Source organism: Heptranchias perlo, chromosome 19 (assembly GCF_035084215.1).
Source record: "Heptranchias perlo isolate sHepPer1 chromosome 19, sHepPer1.hap1, whole genome shotgun sequence".
Taxonomy (NCBI): domain Eukaryota; kingdom Metazoa; phylum Chordata; class Chondrichthyes; order Hexanchiformes; family Hexanchidae; genus Heptranchias; species Heptranchias perlo.
In genome coordinates this window covers 51414742-51441155 of record NC_090343.1, presented here as the reverse complement: position 1 = coordinate 51441155, position 26414 = coordinate 51414742, and the positions used below count along the sequence as shown (strand labels likewise).

At 45.5% G+C, this 26414-nt stretch overlaps 1 protein-coding gene across 5 annotated transcripts in view; it reads left to right on the top strand.

Moving 5' to 3' along the window:
* Nucleotides 1-26414, top strand: part of pcif1 (phosphorylated CTD interacting factor 1) — a 144725-nt gene that overhangs the window by 94811 nt on the left and 23500 nt on the right. For all 5 annotated transcript variants that reach the window (XM_068000744.1, XM_068000743.1, XM_068000742.1 and 2 more), the window contains exons 10-13: nt 7365-7527; nt 9768-9940; nt 13800-13886; nt 16190-16374. In XM_068000744.1, coding sequence (XP_067856845.1) covers nt 7365-7527; nt 9768-9940; nt 13800-13886; nt 16190-16374 — 608 coding nt within the window. The remainder of the gene's footprint in view (nt 1-7364; nt 7528-9767; nt 9941-13799; nt 13887-16189; nt 16375-26414) is intronic.

The following is a 26414-nucleotide window of genomic DNA, read 5'->3' as shown; positions in this document are numbered from 1 at the left end:
ATATCCTCGTAAATCTCCTCTAGTGCAATCACATCTTTCCTGTAATGTGGTGACCAGAACTATACGCAGTATTCAAGCTGTGGCCTAACCAACGTTTTATACAGTTCTCGCATAACATCCCTGCTCTTATATTCTATGCCTTGGCTAATTAAGAAAAGTATTCCATATGCCTTTTTAATCACTTTATCTTTCCTGCTACCTTCAGGGATCCGTGGTCATGCACTCCAAGGTCCCTCACTTCCTCTACATTATCTCAGTATCCTCCCATTTATTGTGTACTCCCTTGCCTTGTTTGTTCTCCCCAAATGCATCACACTTCTCTGGATTGAATTCCATTTGCCACTTTTCTGCCCACCTGACCAGTCCATTGATATCTTCCTGCAGTCTACAGCTTTCCTCCTCACTATCAACCACAAGGCCAATTTTTGTATCATCTGCAAACTTCTTGATCAAGCCCCCCACATTCAAGTCCAAATCATTAATATATATCACAAAAAGCAAGGGATCTGGTACTGAGCCTTGCGGGACCCACTGGAAACAGCCTTCCAGTCGCAAAAACACCCGTTAACCATTACCCTTTGCTTCCTGCCACTGAGCCAATTTTGGATCCAAGTAGCCACTTTCCCTTGGATCCCATGGGCTTTTACTTTTTTGACCAGTCTGCCATGTGGGAGCTTGTCAAAAGCCTTGCTAAAATCCATGTACACTACATCAAACGCAATACCCCCATCGACCATCCTTGTTACATGTTCAAAAAATTCAATCAAGTTAGTTAGACACGACCTTCCCTTAACAAATCCATGATAACTGACCTTGATTAACCCGTGCCTTTCTAAATGGCGATTTATGCTGTCTCTCACAATTGATTCCAATAATTTGCCCACCACCGAGGTTAGACTGACTGCCCTATAATTACTCGGTCTATCTCTTTCTGCTTTTTTAAACAACAGTACAATGTTAGCAGTCCTCCAATCCTCCGGCACCACGCCTGTATCCAGTGAGGGTTGGAAAATGATGGTCAGAGCCTCCGCTATTTCCTGCCTTGCTTCTCTTAACAACCTGGGATACATTTCATCCGGGCCTGGTGATTTATCTACTTTCAAAGATGCTAATCCCCTTAATACTTCCTCTCTCATTATGCTTATCCCATCCAATATTCCAGTGTGACTGCCCCTTTTTTGTTCTTCAGTTCAACCCATGTGGCCTCATTTGATGATCCTTCTAACATATCATCCCCCCTCACAGCTGTGATTGTTTCTTTCACCAATAACCGTAATTGAACAATGGGCGGCCTTTAACGAGGAAATGGTTCGGGTACAGTTTAGGCACATTCCCACATTGGCAGAAAGGTAGGGCAACTAAAGCCAGAGCTTCCTGGATGACAAAAGAAATAGTGAGTAAGATGAAATGGAAAAAAGGGGCGTATGACAGATGTCAGGTTGAAAACACAAGTGAGAACCAGGCAGAATATAGAAAGTTCAGAGGGGAAGTGAAAAAGGAAATAAGAGGGGCAAAGAGAGAGTATGAGAATAGACTGGCGGACAACATAAAAGGGAATCCAAAAGTCTTCTACAGGCATATAAACAGTAAAAGACTGGTAAGAGGAGGGATGGGGCCGATAAGGGACCATAAAGGAGATCTACTCATGGAGGCAGAGGGGATGGCCGAGGTACTAAATGAGTACTTTGCATCTGTCTTTACCAAGGAAGAAGATGCCGCCAGAGTCTCAGTAAAGGAAGATATAGTTGAGATACTGGATGGGCTAAAAATTGATAAAGAAGAGGTACTAGAAAGGCTGGCTGTACTTAAAATAGATAAATCACCCAGTCCGGATGGGATGCATCCTAGGTTGCTGAGGGAAGTAAGGGTGGAAATTGCGGAGGTACTGGCCATAATCTTCCAAACATCCTTAGATATGGGGGTAATGCCAGAGGACTGGAGAATTGCAAATGTTACACCCTTGTTCAAAAAAGGTGCAAGGATAAACCCAGCAACTATAGGCCAGTCAGTTTAACCTCAGTGGTGGGGAAACTTTTAGAAACGATAATCCGGGACAGAATTAACAGTCACTTGGACGAGTGTGGATTGATTAGGGAAAGCCAGCACGGATTTGTTAAAGGCAAATCATGTTTAACTAACCAAATAGAGTTTTTTGATGAGGTAAGAGAGGTTAGATGAGGGCAATGCAGTAGATGTGGTGTTTATGGACTTTCAAAAGGCGTTTGATAAAGTGCCTCATGGTAGGCTTATCATCAAGATTGCGGTCCATGGAATAAAGGGGGCAATAGCAACATGGACACAAGAGTAGGACAGGAAACAGAGTAGTGGTGAACGGCTGTTTTCGGGCTGGAGGGAAGGTGTTCCCCAGGGGTCGGTGTTGGGACTTCAAGAGGATATAGACAGGCTGGTGGAATGGGCGGACACGTGGCAGATGAAATTTAACGCAGATAAATTTCGGTCGGAAGAATGAGGAGAGGCAATATAAACTAGAGGGCACAACTCAAAGGGGTACAGGAACAGAGAGATTTAGGGTACATGTTCACAAATCGTTAAAAGTGGCAGGGCAGGTTGAGAAAGCAGTTAAAAAAGCATACGGGATCCTGGGCTTTATAAATGGAGGCATAGAGTACAAAAGTATGGAAGTCATGATGAACCTTTATAAAATACTGGTTCGACCGCAACTCGAGTATTGTGTCCAATTCTGGGCACCGCACTTTAGGAAAGATGTGAAGGCCTTAGGGAGGGTGCAGAAGAGATTTACTAGAATGATTCCAGGGATGAGGGACTTCAGTTACGTGGATAGACTGGAGAAGCTGGGGTTGTTCTCCTTGGAACAGAGACGGTTGCGAGGAGATTTGATCGAGGTGTTCAAAATCATGAAGGGTCTAGACAGAGTAGATAGAGAGAAACTGTTCCCATTGGCGGAAGGGTCAAGAACCAGAGGGCATAGATTTAAGGTGATTGGCAAAAGAACCAAAGGTGACATGAGGAAAAACTTTTTTTTAAACACAGCGAGTGGAATGCACTGCCCGAGGGGGTGGTGGAGGCAGATTCAATCATTGCCTTCAAAAGGGAACTGGATAAGTACTTGAAAGGAAAACATTTGCAGGGCTACGGGGAAAGGGCGGGGGAGTGGGCCTAGCTGGATTGCTCTTGCATAGAGCCGGCACAGACTTGGTGGGCCGAATGACCTCCTTCCGTGTTGTAACCATTCTATGATTCAATATTGCCAACCCCCTCCTTTTTTATCCCCCTTTCAATCTCATCTGAAAACCCTGTAATGAGCTGCCATTCCTGCCCCTGTTTAAGCCATCTTTCAGTAATAGCCGAGATATTGGACTTCCACATGTCTATCTGTATCCTCAGCTCATCTGCCTTATTCACTATACTCCTTGCATTGAGGTATATACCATTAAGCGGGGTCCAGCACGTGAGTGCAAAAGACAAGGCTGAAGCGTTTGCAACCATCTTCAGCCAGAAGTGCCGAGTGGATGATCCATCTCGGCCTCCTCCCGATATCCCCACCATCACAGAAGCCAGTCTTCAGCCAATTCGATTCACTCCACGTGATATCAAGAAATGGCTGAGTGCACTGGATACACTAAAGGCTATGGGCCCTGACAACGTCCTGGCTGTAGTGCTGAAGACTTGTGCTCCAGAATTAGTTGCGCCTCTAGCCAAGCTGTTCCATATAGCTACAACACTGGCATCTACCCAACAATGTGGAAAATTGCCCAGGTATGTCCTGTCCACAAAAAGCAGGACAAATCCAATCTGGCCAATTACCGCCCCATCAGACTACTCTCAATCAGCAGCCAAGTGATGGAAGGTGTCGTCGACAGTGCTATCAAGTGGCACTTACTCACCAATAACCTGCTCACCGATGCTCAGTTTGGGTTCTGCCAGGACCACTCGACACCAAACCTCATTACAGCCTTGGTCCAAACATGGACAAAAGAGCTGAATTCCAGAGGTGAGGTGAGAGTGACTGCCCTTGACATCAAGGCAGCATTTGACCGAGTGTGGCACCAAGGAGCCCTAGTAAAATTGACGTCAATGGGAATCAGGGGGAAAATTCTCCAGTGGCTGGAGTCATACTTAGCACAAAGGAAGATGGTAGTGGTTGTTGGAGGCCAATCATCTCAGCCCCAGGACATTGCTGCAGGAGTTCGTCAGGGCAGTGTCCTCGGCCCAACCATCTTCAGCTGCTTCATCAATAACCTTCCCTCCATCATAAGGTCAGAAATGGGGATGTTCGCTGATGACTGCACAGTGTTCAGTTCCATTCGCAACCCCTCAGATAATGAAGCAGTCCTTGCCCGCAGGCAGCAAGACCTGGACAACATCCAGGCTTGGGCTCATAAGTGGCGAGTAACATTTGCGCCAGACAAGTGCCAGGCTATGACCATCTCCATCAAGAGAGAGTCTATCCACCTCCCCTTGACATTCAACAGCATTACTATCGCCGAATCCCCTACCATCAACATCCTGGGGGTCAGAAACTGAACTGGACCAGCCATATAAATACTGTGGCTACAAGAGCAGGTCAGAGACTGGGTATTCTGTGGCGAGTGACTCACCTCCTGACTCTCCAAGCCTTTCCACCATCTACAAGGCACAAGTCAGGAGTGTGATGGAATACTCTCCACTTGCCTGGATGAGTGCAGCTCCAACAACACTCAAGAAGCTCGACACCATCCAGGACAAAGCAGCCCGCTTGATTGGCACCCCATCCACCACCCTAAACATTCACACCCTTCACCACTGGCGCACTGTGGCTGCAGTGTGTACCATCCACAGGATGCACTGCAGCAACTCGCCAAGGCGACCTCTACCACCTAGAAGGACAAGAGCAGCAGGTAGATGGGAACAACACCACCTGTACGTTCCCCTCCAAGTCACACACCATCCCGACTTGGAAATATATCGCCGTTCCTTCATCGTCGCTGGGTCAAAATCCTGGAACTCCCTTCCTAACAGCACTGTGGGAGAACCTTCACCACACAGACTGCAGCGGTTCAAGAAGGCGGCTCACCACCACCTTCTCAAGGGCAATTAGGGATGGGCAATAAATGCTGGCCTTGCCAGCGACGCCCACATCCCATGAATGAATTTAAAAAAGCACTGCCAAGCTTCTTTGTTGTCTAGTTTCTAACCTTTGTTTCCTCAGTCTTACAAACTCACTCACTAATTTTCTGCCCCCATTTCCAGCTCTGCTTCTCTCCATTCTGACTCTACGCTCAGGTTCCCATCCCCCTGCTAAGCTAGTTTAAACCCTCCCCACAGCACTTGCAAACCTCCCCGCGAGGATATTGGTCCCGGCCCTGTTGAGGTGCAACCCCTCCAGCTTGTACAGGTTCCACCTCCCCCAGAACCAGTCCCAATGCCCCAGGAATCTAAAGCCCCCTCTCCTGCATCATCTGTCCAGCCACGCATTCATCTGCTCTATCCTCCTATTTCTATACTCACTCGTGCATGGCACTGGGAGTAATCCAGAGATTACTACGATTGAGGCCCTGCTTATTAATTTCTTTCCTAACTCCTTAAAGTCTGCCTTTCTGCCCATGTTGTTGGTACTGATATGGACCATGACCTCTGGCTGGTCACCCACCCCCTCCAGAATGTTCTGCAGCCACTTGGTGACATCCTTGACCCTGGCACCAGGGAGGCAACGTACGATCCTGGAATCTCGTCTGCGGCCGCAGAAACGCTGTCTGTTCCTCTAACGATAGAATCCGCTATCATTATCGCTCTCCTGATCTTTCTCCTACCCCCCTGTACAGCTGGTCACTCATGATGCTGTGGACTTTGCTCTGGCTGCACTCCCCAGAGGACCCTCTCCCCCAGAACTGATTACTGGTTAGAGAGTCAGATGCCCTCAGGGGACTCCTGCACTACCTGCCAGGCCCTCCTTGTCTGTCTGGCAGTCACCCAGTCCCTCTCTGCCTGCACTCTCTCAAGCTGCGGGGTGACCACCTCCTGAAAAGTGCTGTCCACGAGACTCTCAGCCTCACGGATGCACTGCAGTGACACCGAAACCCGGAGCTCGAGCTCCTCCAGCTGACGACACTTCCTCCACCTGTGGTTGTCCAGGACACGGGAAGCGTCCTGGAGTTCCCATATGGCACAGGATGTGCACTGAACGGGACTGAGCTCTGCCATGCCTCAATTTATTATAGTAACTAAACTTAGCAAAAATAAACTTAATGACTTAAAAAAAATGGAATGATTACAGGCTATAGGGACGATTACAGGGTAAAGCAAGGTTATTCTGTATGGGGAAGATTATGCAGTAAAGGAAGATTGCAGGGTAAGAGAAAGGTTGCATAAAAAGGTGAAGATTGAATGGTATGAGGAAGATTGGGACGGGACCAGCCACAATGCAGACATTACTGTAATCATGTTTACTCCATCAATGGGTGATGTGGAATGGACAGTGATGGAAGAGCCAGTGTGTTAGTGGGATGGGCTCAGTGGAAGAATTAGGGTACTGGAGGGACCTGTTTTAATGGGAGTGTTAGCGTACTAGAGGGATGGGCTTCAGTGCGAGAGTTAGGGTTCTAGAGGGATGGGCTTCAATGGGAGAGTTAGGGTTCTAGAAGATGGACTTCGATGGCAGAGCTGTAGCACTAGATTAATGAGCTTTAATGTACAGTTGGGTACTAGCATAGGTTTTGAGGATCTAAGTGATGTTTTAATGCACCAATGCACCTGCTGTGTGCACACTGACCCTCTCATGTAAGGATGTATGCCTCATCATATCTACCAAAAATGGAGACAGTTCTCCACACTGTATAAACACAGCCACCTCTCCACACTGTATAAACACAGCCACCTCTCCACACTGTATAAACACAGCCATCTACTCATTCATACAAGCACAGCGGGCCCCCTCACACCCTTACAAATGCTTCCCGATAACTTTACAAACGCAGTCATATCCCCATTCTGCACCCACAGGAGCGCAGATTTCTCCCACTCTGCACTCATGCACGGACACCCATGCATCCACACTGTTGGCTCTTCTCCTCTTTGTACTAAGCCAGTAACCGTAACCAGTGACCTCCGGTCAACAACACAAACTCAAAATTATCCTTAGCCTCATGTCATTTTTAAAGCCACTTGTACACAGAACTGTGGAATCCTCTTTCCACCTCCACATCATGAGAGAGTACAGCAGAAGGATTGATGCTTGGTAGTGAGAACCAGGAAACCACTACTGACATGACAAAATGGGGACTGGAAATGTGTCGACTGTTTAAATGCCATTTACAAGAGCCTGGAGTTGACAGCTGGTTTGTGGAGATATGCAGTGAGCCTTTCTGTTGGCCGAGTTCCTGACTCAGTCTTATTTCTGTTTGCAGGAGAGACTGGAGCACTTGCGGAAACAGTGCGGGCCTCACGTGGCAGCAGTGGCTAAAGAGTCTGTGGAAGGAATCTGTGGGAAGATCTACCACATATCTGGTGACTACGTGAAGCGAGTCCAAGAGAAGCATTTAGCATTACTCAAAGAGTGCAATATATCAGGTGAGAGGCGCTCACAGGCCCTGGCAGAAAGCTGCTGCTGAAACTGAGACCGTGTTGCAAATGGTCACATTTAAATTCAGGCAGTAAACTTGCATCTTTGCAAGTCAGTAGCTAAGATTTTAATTTTTTTTCGATTCATTCTTGGGATGTGGGCGTCACTGGCAAGACCAATGTTTATTGCACTCTCCTAATTGACCTGGTGGCTTGCTGGACCACTTCAGAGGGCAATTAAGAATCAACCATGTTGGAGTCACATATAGGCCAGACCGGATAAGGGTTTCTACCACAGTCCAACAGCTATATGATCACTTTTACTGATTCCAGATTTTTTAATCTGAATTCAAATTCTCGGACTGAAATGGTGAGATTTGAACTCACATTCTCTTAATTATTAGTCCAGGCCTCTGGAGTACTAGTTCAGTAACATAATCCCAATGTTGTTAGAAGGCACAGTGTTTGTCACACTCTATTTCATCAGCACTGTTCACCCTTTTCACTCTTGAGTTGATTTAACAGAGAGTGATACAGGGAGAGTTCAAACAGTGCATGGAAGAGTTCTAAATCCTCGTCGGGTAGTCAGAAGTGAGTTGGACGTATAGGCCAAGTTCTAGTCTGGAGGCTTGACCACTACTGCTGAGGGGAGGAGGAGTGGGAGGGCAGGGGGTGCAAGGACAGAGAAACCACCTCAGCTTCTCTCAGTAATCTCAGCGACAGTGGGAGTGGTCTGTTATGCTGCGGCCCTCACAGCCTTGAGTCTACTAGAGGCTGGAATATCACCCCCAAGGGGGAAGAGGATGGTGTGACTACTCTTTCAGCTGCTGGGATGGGAGGTTGTGCTACATTTCTTTCACTGCACCAGGAACGTTGAAAGAAGGGGGCGTTAACGGGGAGCTATTTAAACACCATTACAAAGGTTTCTAAGGGCCTGGTAAAGATTGTTATTGTTTCGCTAGCTGTTGGAGTTCACACTTGGGATAAGGAGATTAAGAGAGCAGGTGCAGAGTTAGTCTGGACACGGAAACTAAACAGAAGTCCTTTTAGACTAACGTGTGACCTGTTACGACAGCTTGACTACTAATAATTACATTACAGCTTATTCTTTTATAATTGTAAACAATTTTACAACACCAAGTTATAGTCCAGCAATTTTATTTTAAATTCACAAGCTTTCGGAGATTTTCTCCTTCCTCAGGTAAATGTTTCAAGATCTCCTTGAAGCCTACGCATTTATACCTTTATTCTTTTATTCTTTTATACCCTTATGACATCAATGCACTTACTAAACTTTTGGCACACAGCCGATGCATTGGTGCAGAGCCACCTGGTGGCGGTTGGTACAAATAACCAGAAACTAGTTATAGCTCACTTTCAAAGTGTAACGTTATATGATGTTTTACTTTTTGAAAAATTGTATTGCAGCATCGCCTAGGGGCATTAAAGGTATTGCCTGGAATTCTGTCACCCACTTATGGATTTTAATACATAATAGATTATATAAATATATATAAATGTCGAACAGAAATCTCCCTATTTTGCCGCAGGTGTTTTTTTTATTTGTTCATGGGATGTGGGCGTCGCTGGCAGAGCCAGCATTTATTGCCCATCCCTAATTGTCCTTGAGAAGGTGGTGGTGAGCAGCCTTCTTGAACCACTGCAGTCCGTGTGGTGAAGGTTCTCCCACAGTGCTGTTAGGTAGGGAGTTCCAGGATTTTGACCCAGTGATGATGAAGGAACGGCGATATATTTCCAAGTCGGGATGGTGTGTGACTTGGAGGGGAACGTGCAGGTGGTGTTGTTCCCATGTGCCTGCTGCCCTTGTCCTTCTAGGTGGTAGAGGCTGCAGTGCATCCTGTGGATGGTACACACTGCAGCCACAGTGCGCCGGTGGTGAAGGGAGTGAATTTTTAGGGTGGTGGATGGGGTGCCAATCAAGCGAGCTGCTTTGTCCTGGATGGTGTCGAGCTTCTTGAGTGTTGTTGGATTTTGCCACCATTAAACAGAAGAAATTGGATACAAACATTCTTTCCACAGTGCAATTTAGGGTCTGAGTCTTTCACAGTGTTTGCATTTTTCTTTCCTATTTTTAACTTTCCTTTTTACCTATGAGTTTTAATCTTCTTAATGGTACTTTAGACTCTCAGCAGTGTATCTTTAACTTTAGATTTCACTTTTCGCTACAAACATCGCTTTGGTTTCTAACTGGTAGTTGTCAACTTCTCCTGCTGTTTACTTTCCCACAGAAGAGGTGGAGAGGCCGGAGGTGATAGACAGGCTGGTGTACTGTTACCCTTTGAGACTCGCATTCCCCACAACCCCACTCCCACGTGTTGAGATGCACTTTGAGAATGACGTTGCCTGTGTACGATATAAAGGAGAAGTTAGGAAAATCAGCCGCAATTACTTGAGTAAACTGGTGAGTTATTGATTTATTCTTTTGTCTGGTTATGCAAAGTGGAAGAGTATGAAATGGCTTTTACTTTGTACCACGGTCTGATAGATGATTGTTCTCCCACTATCACAGATAGAATTTACAGCACAGAAATGGGCCATTCGGCCCAATTGTTCTATGCCGGCATTTATGCTCCACACGAGCCTCCTCCCTCCCTGCTTCATCTAACACTCAGCATACTGCGTTATTCCTTTCTCCCTCATGCTATCTAGCTTCCCCGTAAATGCGTCTATGCTATTTGCCTCAACTACTCCTTCTGGTAGCGAGCTCCACATTCTAACCACTCTTTCAGTAAAGAAATTTCTCCTGAATTCCCTATTGGATTTATCGGTAACTATCTTATATTTATGGTCCCCTCACAAATGGGAACATCTATATCAAACCCCTTCACAATCATAAAGACCTCTATCAGGTCACCCCTCAGCTTTCTCTTTTCCAGAGAAAAGTGCCCCAACCTATTGCTCTATCATCCCTGTAAATCTTTTTTGCACATTTTCCATTGCCTCTACATTCTTTTCTTAATGTGGAGACCAGAACCGTGCACAGTACTTATCTATATTGAAATTTATTTGATATTCGAAGAACTGGGAAGACATCAGACAACAACATGTGCCATTTCTAAGACCATAAGAAATAGGAGCAGGAGTAGGCCATTCGGCCCCTCGAGCCTGCTCCGCCATTTAATGAGATAATGGCTGATCTGATTTTTACCTCAACTCCACTTTCCCGCCTTTTCCCCATATCCTTCGACTCCCTTGCTTATCAAAAATTTGTCTAACTCAGCCTTGAATGTATTCAATGACTCAGCCTCCACAGCTTTTTGGGGTAAAGAATTCCAAAGATTCATACCCTCTGGGAGAAGAAATTCCTCCTCATTTTCACCTTAAACAGGCGACCCCTTATTGAGACTATGCCTCCTAGTTTTAGATTCCCCCATGGGGGGTAACATCCTCTCAGCATCTACCCTATAGAGTCCCTTCAGAATCTTGTATGTTTCATTCTTCTAAACTCCAGTGAGTATAGACCCAACCTGTTCAATCTTTCCTCATAAGACAACCCTTCCATACCCGGAATCAATTTAGTGAACCTTCTTTGAACTGCCTCCAACGCAAGTATGTCCTTCCTTAAATAAGGGCACCAGAACTGTACACAGTACTCCAGGTGTGGTCTCACCAGCACCCTGTACAGTTGGAGCACGACTTCCCTGCTTTTATACTCCATCCCCCTCGAAACAAAGGCCAATATTCCGTTTGCCTTCTGGATTACCTGCTGCACCTGTATGTTGACTTTTTGTGTTTCATGTACGAGGACACCCAGATCCCTCTATACCACAACATTTTGTAGTATTTCTCCATTCAAATAATATTTTGCTTTTTTTTTCCTCCCAAAGTGGATGACTTCACATTTTCCCACATTATATTCCATCTGCCAAATTTTTGCTCATTCACTTAACCTGTCAATATTCCTTTGCAGACACTTTGTGTCCTCATCGCAACTTGCTTTTCCACCTATCTTTGTATCATCAGCAAATTTAGCCACAAGACATTCTGTTCCTTCATCCAAGTCATTGATATATATTGTAAATAGTTGAGGCTCCAGCACTGAGCCCTGCGGCACCCCACTAGTTACAGATTGTCATCCTGAAAATGACCCTTTTATCCCGACTCTTTGTTTTCTGTCCGTTAACCAATCCTCTATCCATGCCAGTATATTACCCCCAACACCATGAGCTCTTATCTTGTGCAGTAATCTTTTATGTGGCACCTTATCGAATGCCTTTTGGAATTCCAAATATACTGCATCCATTGGTTCCCCTTTATCCACTCTGCCCGTTACTTCCTCAAAGAACTCTAATAAATTTGTCAGACACGATTTCCCCTTCATAAAACCATGTTGACTCTCCTTGATTGTATTATGAGTCTCCAAATGTCCTGCTACTACTTCCTTAATAATGGATTCTAGCATTTTTCCCAATGACAGATGTTAGGCTAACTGGTCTATAGTTACCTGCTTTCTGTCTCACTCCCTTCTTGAATTGGTGTTATGTTTGCGGTTTTCTGATCTGCTGGGACCTTTCTAATGAGCAATTTACAATAACAAGGGGGTTTTGCTTGACCCTGGCCAGTGCTACATTTATCAGACATTGGACGAGATTTTCCTCCACCTGAAATCGGGCAGTAGAGCAGTGGAAAATTAAAGGAATGGAGAGGGTGTTTTGAAGTTGGGAGGAAAAAAAGTCTCTGGGGCTATTCTGCTCTCTCTAAGACGGCTCCACCTCCTTCTGGTGCTGCAGCTGGTCTCCCCCTGCAGCATTGCTGACCTTTGCTCCCCAGCAGTAGCAACTCCCATCCTTGTGGCAAGGATTCTGCCAGGTGCCTCCCAGCAAACGAGGCACCACAGAGAGAGTCAAAAACCAACAGTGAGGCACCACAGAGAGAGTCAAAAACCAACAGTGAGGCACCACAGAGAGAGTCAAAAACCAACAGTGAGGCACCACAGAGAGAGTCAAAAACCAACAAAGAAGTAACCAGAGTCAAAGGCCAAATCTAAATGACAGCGAGTCAAAAACTATTGCTCTGGTAATATAGTGATCTTGAATAAATAGATAATTTTCTTATGCCAATCCTAACTCCAGAATCCAACAACCAGACTGGCCATAAATTGACACGATGGCAGCTCCCTGTAAACCACAACAGTGAGAGCAGGTTTCATGGCACTAATAATGGTTCCTATCTATAAAGCAACAAGATGCAGTAGGGAGTTGGATGTTAGAACTTCCTTTAAATGATGGGTGGGGGATAAAGGGGGAACCCTTGTCATGTAAAAGGCGCCTTAGAGACATTTCAAATAGCCATTTTATCAGAATAGTTTATATCTACTCTAATAAGTAGAACTGATACAACAAGAGAAGCATGAATACATTCCTCTCAATGTTCAGTAGTAATTATTTTCTGTTCCTCTATTGTTCCTGCCCACTATTTTCTCTTTTGGTTTTGTTTCTCACCTACTCTCAAGACGTTTTTCCTCCCCAGAGAAAGTACTTTTTACCTTTTAAAGTAAATCCAAAGTGTTTGTTTACAGCTGGCAATCAGCATTCTTTCTTTGTATGTTTTTGTTTTTATTGCCCTCGCATGATCCCCAAGCAATGATGTAAAATACTGATAAAATATTATTTGTCTTTGGTTGCAAATTATCTAAGTGTACGTCCGGCCACATGGCCGGAGTTAGAATCCAGCCCAGACACGGGATGAACATCTCTTTACTCTTCTGGGGTCTGGCCAGCACAGTAGATAAGTCATTTTCCTGACAAGTCTCTGAGACCTGCATCCAAATCTAGTGCAGACAGACAGGATGAAATACTCATTCTTTTGATGGTGGACTAGCTAGTTCATTGAGTTAGACACTTTCACCCCTGGTTCGTACACTGTTCATTCCCTTTGAAGGCTTGGGTTTAAATCAGGACCCGAATGACAAGGTGAATTAGTTCCAAGTAATATGCATAAGTAACCTTGATCTGATTCCAGTTGAACATGAATCTACAGCACAGAACAGCATTCACTGGTAAATATGTTGGGAGAAGAAATGATTAGACTTTATAGGACAAATGCAGCAGAGCAGCATCCTGGCACTGTGGGGCAGAACTCTTCCATTCCTATCTCCAACTCACGCCCCCATCTAATCTAGTGAGACAGCAGTGAGGGACACTGAGGAAGGCTTCCCATTCTGGTAGTTCCCTTCTGCAGTCTCATTGATTTTGTCCTTGGATATAAATCAACAGAAAAGTGATTTGGTTATTAAAAGTGTTCTGACCTATCTTTTTCAGGAACAGCTCTATAGGTACAGTTGTATTGATGATGTACGGTTTGAAAAGTTCCTGGCAAGAGTCTGGTGCTTACTCAGGAGATACCAGGTAAGCTGCAACCCATTTCAGTTGAGTGAGAAACATTGATTCACTCAGTGTTTTAAGCTCCACATATAGACATGTTATTGCTACTGTACCCTGAGCTGTAGGTGCTCTTTCCTAACTACACACAATATCAAGCCACTTTCTGGACCATTTCTTAGCTCTTTTTCTCCTATTGTCAGAGGTTGATTCCTCTCCTGTTTCCTCCAGTTTGCAATTAATGTTGATCAGCTGTTAACAAGGGCTCTAAATGTTCTCTTGCAGCTCTTGCACTTGTAGGGAGGAGTTTCGTTTGAAATGTCAGTCAAGGTTTGTTTGATTTGTGCAGAGCTAGGGTGCTACTTTTTTTAAATCGATGACAGCTTGAGTAATGGCCCACCCTAATTGGACCAATTCTGGTTGGTGACCGGCTGGTGCAAGCTCCTGATTTTAAAATTGGTGTAGAAGTACCACAGATTGTTGCAGCAGCTGACTCTCATGATACCTGTCTTTACCAAGTGTGAAGCCGACTCACCCTTGGCACAAGAGCTCAATATGGCAATTAATTTATTGGAAGGCGATCCCAGCTACCAGCTGTTTAAGCACAATTTCTGGCATAGAGAAACCTCAGGAGCCAACTCGACCCAGAAACACCTGGGTCAGATGGAGCATCGAGAATGTGGAGGAAGTGTTTGTAACAATAGTTCTCACCTAAATTGTGGCTATTCCGAAACAAGGTATAATTCAGAGCTCCATCTCTCCTCGAGCTTCATTGGGATGTTCTCAACCATTGAAAGTCTTTCCCACCATCTGATTAACTTTGTTACGGTGGCTCCAACCCTCTCCCACCAACCACAGCAATAACCTAGGCAAGGCCGTCTCTCAGGGCCTTGAATCCAATACCAGTGTAGCCACCAATTGATAACAGGGTACCTTCGGCATTGTACAGTGTGGGGCCTCAAACAGAAGATGAGCTGCTCTATTGTGTTATATTTCAATGGTCTTATTATTTGGAGTCTTACTGTTGCCATCTTGGAATAAAGAGTGACAGATGTGCCCCTATATGCAGCACAGTGGGGAGGGGCCACTCAGCAGACCTCTCAGGGCAAATTTCTTAAAGAAACAATGTCTGCCCCTCCCCCCTGACAGCTGCTCTCCACCCCAGATGATCACAGTATCCTATTTACGAAGGTTGGAATCTTTTCAAAGTATGAGGAAAACCAGAGCCCTGAAATTCCTGGGGATGCAGAAATGCCATAATCTGGCAGGTGGGGTGGAACTTTGGGCAGGATCTGGTTACACCAGGCCCCCCACCCCTTTCTACGATTATCAGAGTTCCTCTGGAAGTTGGGGTGGGTGCATATTGTCCCACCACCTTATGGGCAGCATATTATGATGCTATCCTTAGGATGGCAATAGGCCGTGCGATGTATTTCCTATCATTTGAGCCTGAGTAATGCTGGGCAGTAGGGATGTCTACACAGCCCCGGCATCCAGTGTTGCTAAGGGCCTCGGGGAGGAAGGTTTAACAGTTAAAAGGCTTTTTTTTCAGGAAACTGACCTAATGGGAAAGTAGCAGCTGGTAGAAATGTTTATATTCACACCAAAAATGGCAGGGGTGCCTGCCCATAACATGTATGGGGTATGGGCCGGGGTGAGGGGAGGCAGCCATGGGACAGCGGGTCTTTTGCCCCACCCAATATTCGTCTCCAAAAGACCACTCCAGGAATTTCTGGCCGTAGTAATGGGTGTGTCAGCCCAGCATATACCCGTACACTGGCCGAGAAATCTACTAACTTTAACTTGTACCCACACCATTCCTGCATGACGTTGAGGCAAAAAATTGTTGAGGGAATCTTGCCCCAACATTTGACATGACAAGCCACAGAAATACATTCGCCCTTGACTTTCCTGAACTTTGTGATGTTTGTAACTGTGAAAATGCGCCTGTTACGTTCTGTTTTCAAGCTGACACAAGGAATTTGAGTCTGTGTAACGTACACATTAAAAATAGAAGGCCCATAAAACACAGAAAGAGAGTTACGGGAAATGTTTGCCAGTAGTGTCAGACTCTCCTCCCCTGTTCAGCATATATCACTTTAGCAATCGCTCTGATCTGGAACACTGATATTTGGATGTCGATATTACTGAATATTGTTAAAGTACCATAAAAGGAGCATCTGTACTATTATTAGAAAGTTGATAGCCTTGTTGTGGAGTTTCAAAGCTGTGATTGACTACAGCTTCTCATCAGTAAATAAGACATGCTGTGCTAACAATTGCTAAGTGTAATGAACAGATTTTACAGTGCAGTGTCTGTTTTGTTTCAGTCCATGTTTGGTGTCGGGGCACACGAAGGCACTGGCTTGCAGGGGGCTCTGCCAGTAGCTGTGTTTGAAGCCCTGAACAAACTATTTGGCGTGACGTTTGAGTGCTTTGCCTCACCACTGAACTGTTATTTCAGACAGTACTGCTCTGCGTTCCCTGACACCGATGGCTACTTTGGTTCCAGGGGGTGAGTCCAACAACGTAACTTACTTGTAGTGATTGTATTGAGATGATTGTATATGCCTCACAATATGTTGTGGTCAGTCTGTTAATAAACCTCCCATCAAAAGCAGGAGGCTTGCTTTGGTTATTTTGTGTGTGTGTTTTTTTGTAATTATATAAGTTTTAAAGTTTCTTATCTGCACTGTGATGATTTGCACTTTAGTCATTTATTTCAGGAAAGTTGGTTTTGCATGCGTTTTTCTTTTCTCCTGCCGTTCTTACCTTTCTCATCAGTTTCTGTCTCACGTCTCTCCCTTGTTCTCCTGTGTCTCTCACTTTCATATCTCTCTTTCTTGTGCCTCTTAATCTCATGCATTTCATTTTTCACTTGTGTGCCTCTCACCTATAGGGGTAATTATAACCTAACACAACCGGACTCTCGTTTTACACCCTGCCCCATTTTACTCTTTATTTGGCTTTGGTGGAGTGTAGAACGGGGCAGGGTGTAAAACAGGCGTTTGACCCAAACCCGCACTGTTCCTGCCATAATTACCCCGTGTCTCGTATCTGAATCTCTTGCTTTCCTTTCTCTTGTGTTTCTCTCACTCATGTTTTTCCTGTGACTTTCACTCCCATATCTTTCTCTCTCGTTGTGTCTCATTCCTATGTCTGCCTTGCTCTCTCTCTCCCCCTCCCCCTCTCATACTCACTCCCACGTCTCTCTCTCTCTCCCAACACAATGTACAGTCTAGACATTTCATGATGTTTTACATTCTCCTTCCTGATTCACGCTTTCTTAGAATTTTTCACTTATCTTATTGTTCCTTTAAAATTTGTATTTCTTTTGGTGATTGTTTAATCTCACCATGGTGAAGGATGTCAGAGGTGGAGAATTAAACACTTCACTTCGAGCACTCCCATGTCCGCACCAGGGAGGTGTAGCGCAGGTTAGATGTACAGAAAAGCTCTCTGCACTGCCTTATCAAGCACTCCTAGTTATGTCCACGATAAAGTTCCCTCTACCCCGTCCCAAGAAAATTGCCAAGCTAATTATAGTACAAAAACAGAAAATGCCGGCCAGGCAGCATCTGTGGAGAAAGGAATAAAGTTAGCGTTTCAGGTATAACCCTTTGTCCAAACTGAACGATATTTCAGATGATCAGTTCATCTGAAATATCTTCCAGTTGTGAAATATGTGTAAACGTCCTGCACCTGACCTCATAACAGGTCTGTGGCTTTGTCAGCCATTTGATAACTGGCCACTTTCACCTCCTGCTGGATTGTCAATTTAGACCTCACTGTGGATCCCTGTCTGACGGATGGAGCCTGTTTGATCATCTGCCTGAGGACTATAAAAGGTGCATAAAAGGGTCTGGGGGGGAATGGGGTTACAGGAGAGAACGCCAACCAAATGACCTCCTCCTGGGCATATTTTTTAATATTTTTTTTTGTGGAGCAGTAATTGTCCGACCTGCTGCTAAAAAAACGTTCCCTTACGTGTACATTTTTATTGGCCTCTACAAACGATGTTTGAATTAACTGTGAGGAGATATGTGCAGGTTTATTTTATCACTCTCCTTGTGGGAGTTCCCTTGCCTCATCAAAGGGCCCTGCCATCCACCCTCTACACACCTCTTTCAACTTTGCTTCTTCTTTACACAATCTTATTTCTCTCCTGATTACTTGTACAGAAATAAATTTCATCAAATCATCACTGCAAATTCATGTGTGTAAAGTTGCTAACTCTTTTATCCGCTGAAAGAACAATGGGCCTGACAATCCTCGGCCCTTCTGCCACACTGCGCCACGACTCCTGTGGAAGGTGGTCTGATTGCTGGGATTACTCGCCTGCTCCTTTTTCAGCCAGTTTGGGATTTTCTTTTACGAAAAAACTCGATTCTCATTCTTTATCGCTTCAAATAGCTGACTCATGTTGGGGTACAGTTCCATGAGTACTGCACCCACTCTTTCCAAACATCACCCAAGTGTCCATTCTTCCTATGTAAGGCCAATACAGTGAGTGTCGACAGGTTATCTGACCATGGCAGCTATCCCAGTGCAGCACAGTCCTTACCACACATACATCCTAGAAGGATTGGGGACCCTAGCTGGCTTCCCCTCCCTTGCTTCAGTACACCCTGGGTAATTGTGCCACCTTCAGCACATCCTGGTTAATATTAGGTACATCCGCACAGAGCAGAGATTGGACCTGGGACCTGCCTGGTCTGTATGCCTCAGTATCAAATGAGTGAGCAATTGGAGGGGTTGTGGAGCAGCATTTCTTCACGTTGTATGGGCAGATAGGGAGCAGTATTTAGAACACCACATTCATGGGTACAGGACACATGTGTGCTTCCCATGAGGAGGAAACGGAAACGAGTTATTATGCCATGTGTGAGGGGGGAAGCACAGTGTTATAATCAGGATCACTAGTGGTTCGCGATTCCCAGCATGGATAGCATTGTGGAATCTAGCACCCACCATGGAATCTCTCCCCTGGCATTACCCCCCCCCACCCTTGTTTTCCTTCCACAACTTGTACCTTTATTGAAACCAGTGCATTCCAATACCCAGTATATTGATATCAATATCTCAGTGTACCGATATCAATATCTCAGTGTACCGATATCAATATCTCAGTGTACCGATATCAATACCTGGTGTACTAATATCAATATCTCGGTGTACCGGTATCAATATCTCGGTGTACCGGTATCAATATCTCGGTGTACCGGTATCAATATCTCGGTGTACCGATATCAATATCTCAGTGTACCGATATCAATACCTGGTGTACTGATGTCAATATCTCAGTGTACTGATGTCAATATCTCAGTGTACTGATGTCAATATCTCAGTGTACCGATATTAATACCTGGTGTACTGATATCAATACCCGGTGTACTGATGTCAATATCTCAGTGTACCGATTTTAATACCTGGTGTACTGATATCAATATCTATCTCAGTGTACGGATATCAATATCTCAGTGTACCGATGTCAGTATCTCGGTGTACCGATATCAATACCTGGTGTACCGATATCAGTATCTCAATGTCCTGATACCAATACCTGGTGTACTGATATCAATACAGATATTTTAACCATAGTCACCAGTCTAGCATTGTTTTATAGAGGTTTTTTTTAAATCATTGTTATATTGAGATTGAAGAGTCTCTACATTCTGATGCTATCGAATTTGGGGTTGCGATGGAAACTGGCCTTGAGGTGCTGCAGAATTCTGGGGATTCTGGACTCACGTAGCACTGGGGGTTGAGGGGAATGGTGGTTACCACGTTTATAAGTGGGGACAGGCAGACGTTGGTTGTGGTAGCACGCTAATGTGTGAATAAATGGGGCAGAGGCAGGCTATGAAACTTCATGTGTGTGAGTAGAGGCGAGAATACGGGCTTATGGAATCACGTACATTAGAGTGTACATGCTGCTGATATCCCATTTAAAATAAAGCTCATCAGAATTACATAGAAATTACAATATGGAAACAGGCCATTTGGCCCAATCTGTTCCCATATCCCTTTATCCCCCTTCCCTTCAACCTCCCACCTAACCTATTCTTAATTGTTGACAATGACTAACTGCAATGGTGCATTCCAACGCTACACATATACACCTGGGGAGTTCATCGTTTTTTGCTGTTTAAAGATATGCTTGGTAGGATATGGGTCATTGCTCATAATTCACCAGTTTCAGTGAGCCGAGCTGGAAGTGGCACTGAACAGAAAAGGTGCTTCTTGGGGAATGGGAGGAGAGTAAAGGGGCAGGAAACTACACACTGTATCTGTATACCTCCACATACAGATAGAACGGCCTCCATCCAATAGGGGCCAAACCATGGGCTGCTGTCCTAACACACGGGGCCTGGGACAGTCATACTGTTTTCCACTTCAGCACTCTGCATTCGTCAGTTCTTTTCCTCTCATCAGTAGTTTGCTGTTTTATTTGCCATTTTAATATTACAGTTGTTGTCATTTTAAACATTTTTTTGTAATCTTTTGTAGTTAGTTTGTAAACTTTTGGTGAAAGCTTTTTTTTATTTTTTATCAAATTTTCCAACCTTGCTCATGATCAGGAACAACTTGCAGCCCAATAATTTGTTTTATTGGGGTTCACCACCCTCTTCCTGAAGGCAACAACTTCTTGCTGGCGTATGGTACCCACAGCAACGGGCACGCTTTGGGCATCAGTCATGTGCCAGTATAGGCACCGAATGTCAATGGGGTATATCACCATGGAGGGCACAGACCAGGAGTAAACCTGGGAATTTCGTGATCTGGCCAGCTCAACTCTTCACAGGATAAGCTGGCTGAGCTATCGGAGAGCCGATTATTTGACTTCTGAGTTGGCTGCTCAAGGCCTGAGATGCTTCAGCTGTTGGGCTTGTTCCAGTTGTCTTGAGGCCAGCCGAAACAGTGGGAAATGTCTCTTTTCTGGTCTAAATTGACGCACCTTTCAATCGTTCTACAGCCAGAGTAGAAGCTGCTAGTCGACTGACTTAACATGAGTTAACTGAGGCTTGTGATGTTGCTGAAAGCAAACGCCTTTGCGGGTGAAGAATCTATGAAGCAAAGGAATGGAGTGAAAGGAGAGGGAACCCCCATCCATAATAACATGGGATGCAGTCACATTCCATTTGATGATTACAACACCCTGAGTTTTGGAAAGCAGAACAGGATAGAATACCAAGAAATTTAAAAGTTCTTTAACTGAAGGGAGATGAACAAGTGGAGCGGATGAATGTGGTACTTACTAATTCCTGGTGACTGTAGGTTAGTTCACTTGCTGATGTAGACAAGCCAAAATAGATCGTTAAACTATCTGAACAATCTACCGTTAAAGCCCTGGAAGAGTATCATCCTACTTTGCAGGTATACCCAGCTCACTACCTCAGGCCTCCTCTTACATCTGACAGTCAAATTACTGCAAATTCCTTTCCCATGGAAAGGATTCTTCAATAGGTAGAGACCAGGTGGGAATGTGACAAGATCCACCAACAAAATGTGGAGCCAATCCCGAACACGATGCCAAGGCTCTTGTGATGCTCAGAGATGTCCACCTTGTAGAACAGCAAGATGGTAAATCCTGCACAGAAATATTGTACATGACAAATCCCTTCAGACTACCCAATAACCCAGTCTGAAGATATCAATTATTGACCAAACCAAAACACATCCAACACTGAGTGAAGGGCAGCTGAGCAGATCCAAGGGCACACCATTGTGTCACGAACACTGTTTTAGTTAATGTTAAATATTGGTTATTACGATAAAGGTAAATAGATTCTAAACAATTGACAGAATCTAAATCATTGTGAGCCTACTTCACAATGATGTAGCATTAGTTGGGTGACAGGATAACAGAATTATGTTCAATGTCCAAGATTACAATCCAATTTTAGTGAGTTGATGTTCAAACTCTTATATTCCGTGTTATAAGAGCTGTTATGCCTCTAGTATTAAGACTGCCTCCTGGTGATGTGAGTGTAAAAACCATTGAACAAAAAGCAAAATACTGCAGAAGCTGGAAATCTGAAATCAAAACAGGAATTGTTGGAAACACTCAGCAGGTCAGGCAGGAGCGGTGGAGAGAGGAAGGTAGGCTTAGTGCTTCAGGTCGATGATCGTTCATCAGAACCCCATTGAATCTCTTGCATGAGTAGCAGGCCAGTAATAGCCTCAGACTGTGCTGCTCTGCTCTGTGATGCTCTGGGATGTCTTAGCTGTGAACCATTGTTGTCACCTTTCTTTAGTCTTCTTTCTTCTTAACTTAAGTAAACTGACCCATACCGTAACCTTCTCCTTTGGTGGTTATACAGTGCTTAAATCTCATGGTACTAACACAATGCCTTAGGGTTAAAACTGCCTGGTCTACCATTTGTATGCAAGCCCCAAGGCTGCCTGATCCAAAGAAGAAGAGCCTCTCTTTGTTTGGTCAGTGTCACCTGCTTTTCTACAGTCAGCTTCGCGTAAGGAAAGAACGTAAGAAATAGGAGCAGGAGTAGGCCATACGGCCCCTCGAGCCTGCTCCGCCATTCAATCAGATCAGGGCTGATCTTCAACCTCAACTCCACTTTCCTGCCCGATCCCCATATCCCTTGATTCCCCTAGAGTCCAAAAATCTATCTATCTCAGCCTTGAATATACTCAACGACTCAGCCCTCTGGGGTAGAGAATTCCAAAGATTCACAACCCTCTGAGTGAAGAAATTCCTCCTCAGCTCAGTCTTAAATGGCCGACCCCTTATCCTGCAACTATGCCCCCTAGTTCAAGACTTCTCTAGCCAGGGGAAACAATCTCTCAGCATCTACCCTGTCAAGCCCCCTCATAATCGTGTATGTTTCAATGGGATCACCTCTCATTCTTCCAAACTCCAGAGAGTATAAGCCCATTCTACTCAACCTCTTTTCATAGGATAACCCTCTCATCACAAGAATTAATCTAGTGAACCTAATCTAAAAATGAATTAACCCCTTCGTCAGACCCCCTATTGTACACCCTTTCTGAGAGAGACAGGCTACCTGGTTGCAAAAGAAGCAAAGAGTGTAGACAGCAGGAGAGTACCTACAGTGATTACAGAGTGATCCCCCTCACATTAAGCAGCACGGATCAACTTTGCTGTACCGGCATGAAACTGACTCTCAACCTGCTCCAAACATTTCCAGAGCAAATCCCACCATTTCTTCTATAACTGGTCAGCTTTGGTCTTGTTTTACATGGAGCCTGAATAAACAAAGAAGAATGGTAGGTTATCCAGCTTGGGCAATGTTAGATTTTCCTCGTGGGGTATGCTGTTCCTAACTTTTCGATTAGAATCAGCCTCCACTTACAGAGCACCCTTTTTACTTTATGACCTGCTGGGGCTGGGACTGGACCTCCACTGTACTTCCGGCCTAATGCTGATTTCTTCAGGACAGGAAGTCTGAGATAGGCTGCATTTACGCAGTAAGAGAGTGTTTTACGCAGTGAGAGAGGGTTTACATGGTGAGGGGGTTTACAACAACGAATTGCATTTATATAGCACCTTTAATATAGTAAAACCACCCAAGTCATTTCACAGAATTGCTATCAGACAAAAATTGACACCGAGCCAAAAAAAGATACAGGTTGGTGCCTTGGTCAAAGCGGTACTTTATAAGAAGTGTTAAAAAGGAGGAGAGAGAGGTAGAGAGGAGGAGAGGTTTAAGATGGGAATTCCAGAGCTTAGGGCCTAAACAGCTAAAGGCACGGCCGGCAATGATGGAGCAAAGAAAATTGGGGGTGCGCAAGAGGCCAGAATTGATCTCGGAGGTAGGGTTGGAGGAGGTTACAGAGATAGGGAAGGGCGAGTCCATGGAGGGATTTGAACACAAGGATGAGAATTTTAAAATCAAGCAGCAGAACTTTGGATGATCTCAAGTTTATGGAGGGTGGAAGATGGGAGGCCAGCCAGGACAAGATTGGAATAGTTGAGTGTGGAGGTAACAAAAGCATGAATGAGGGTTTCAGCAGAAGGTGAGCTGAGGCAGGGGCGGAGACGGGCGATGTTACGGAGGTGGGGTAGGCGGTCTTGGTGATGGAGCGAATATGTGGTCGGAAGCTCAGCTCAGGGTCAAGTCGGACACCATGGTTGCGAACGGTCTGGTTCAGCCTGAGAGACAGTGGCCAGGGAGAGGGATTGAGTAGATTGCGAGGGAACGGAGTTTGTGGCTTCGGTCTTCCTAATATTTAATTAGAGGAAATTTTTGCTCATCCGGTACTGAGTGTCAGACAATCCATACGACAAATCGGAGGCAGTGAAGGTGTCGAGGGAGGTGGTGTTGAGGTAGAGCTGGGTGTCATCAACGTACATGTGGAACCTGATGTGTTTTCGGATGATGTCGCCAAGGGGCAGCATGTAGGTGAGGAATAGGAGGGCACCAAGGATAGACCCTGGGGGACTCGAGACCGTTCACAACCTTTGCATTCTATTTGACCCTGAGCTGAGCTTCCGACCGTGTAACGTCTTCATCACCAAGATCGCCTACTTCCACCTCCGTAACATCGCCCGTCTCCGCCCCTGCCTCAGCTCACCTGCTGCTGAAACCCTCATTCACGCTTTTGTTACTTCCACACTCAACAATTCCAATCCTCTCCTGGCTGGCCTCCCATCTTCCACCTTTGGGGGACTCCAGAGGTAACGGAGTGGGAAGAGAAGCCATTGCAGGAGATTCTCTGGCTATGACTGAATAGATAATAATGGAATCAAGCGAGCACAGTCCCACCGAGCTGGACGATGGAGGAGAGTCGTTGAGGAGGTTGATGTGGTTAACCATGTCAAAGATGTAGACAGGTTGAGAAGGATGAGGAGGGAGAGTTTACCATGGTCACAGTCACATAGGATGTCATTTGTGACTAATAAGGGCTGTTTCAGTGCTGTGGCAGAGGCGGAAACCTGATTTGAGCGGTTCAAATGTGGATTTGCAGGAAAGATGGGCACGGATTTGGGAGGCGACAACACGTTCAAGGACTTGAGAGGAAAGGGAGGGTGGAGATGGGGCAGTAGATTGCAAGGACAGAGGGGCCAAAGGTCAGTTTACTCGGTGAGAGAGTGTTTTACTTGGTGAGAGATGGGCTTTACACGGTCAGAGAGGGCAAACACTGAGCAGGTTCACACGGTGAGGGAGGGTAAACACTGAGCGGGTTTACACAGTGAGAGCGGGTTTATATGGTGATGGAGGGCTTCATACGGTGATGGAGGGTAAACACTGAGAGGGTTTGACACAGTGTGAGAGGGTTTACGTAGTGAACTGCTTTTAAAAAGTGAGTTAGAGTTTTACACAGCGAGAGGGATCCACGCGGTGAGAGAGGGATCCACGCGGTGAGAGAGGGATCCACGCGGTAACGGTTTAACACAGTGAGACAGTGTTAACACCGTTAGTGGGTTTACGCAGTGAGAGAAGGATTTACGCAGTGAGAGAGGGATTTACGCAGTGAGAGAGGGTAAACACTGTGACGGTTTACACGGTGAGAGAGGGTTTTACGTGGTGAGAGAGGGTTTATACAGTGAGAGGTTTTACAGATTGAGGGAGGGTTTTGCACGGTGCGAGAGGGTTTTACACGGTGAGGGAGGCTATTACACGGTGAGGGAGACTTTTACACGGTGAGGGAGGCTATTACACGGTGAGGGAGACTTTTACACGGTGAGGGAGGCTATTACACGGTGAGGGAGGGTTATACACGGTGAGGGAGGCTATTACACGGTGAGGGAGGCTATTACACGGTGAGGGAGACTTTTACACGGTGAGGGAGGCTATTACACGGTGAGGGAGGCTATTACACGGTGAGGGAGGGTTATACACGGTGAGGGAGGCTTTTACACGGTGAGGGAGGCTTTTACACGGTGAGGGAGACTTTTACACGGTGAGGGAGACTTTTACACGGTGAGGGAGGCTATTACACGGTGAGGGAGACTTTTACACGGTGAGGGAGACTTTTACACGGTGAGGGAGGCTATTACACGGTGAGGGAGGCTATTACACGGTGAGGGAGGGTTATACACGGTGAGGGAGGGTTATACACGGTGAGGGAGGCTTTTACACGGTGAGGGAGGGTTATACACGGTGAGGGAGGCTTTTACACGGTGAGAGCGGGTTATACACGGTGAGAGCGGGTTATACACGGTGAGGGAGGGTTATACACGGTGAGGGAGGGTTATACACGGTGAGGGAGGGTTATACACGGTGAGGGAGGGTTATACACGGTGAGAGCGGGTTATACACGGTGAGGGAGGGTTATACACGGTGAGAGCGGGTTATACACGGTGAGAGCGGGTTATACACGGTGAGGGAGGGTTATACACGGTGAGGGAGGGTTATACACGGTGAGAGCGGGTTATACACGGTGAGGGAGGGTTACGGGTTATACACGGTGAGGGAGGGTTATACACGGTGAGGGAGGGTTATACACGGTGAGAGCGGGTTATACACGGTGAGGGAGGGTTATACACGGTGAGAGCGGGTTATACACGGTGAGGGAGGGTTATACACGGTGAGGGAGGGTTATACACGGTGAGGGAGGGTTATACACGGT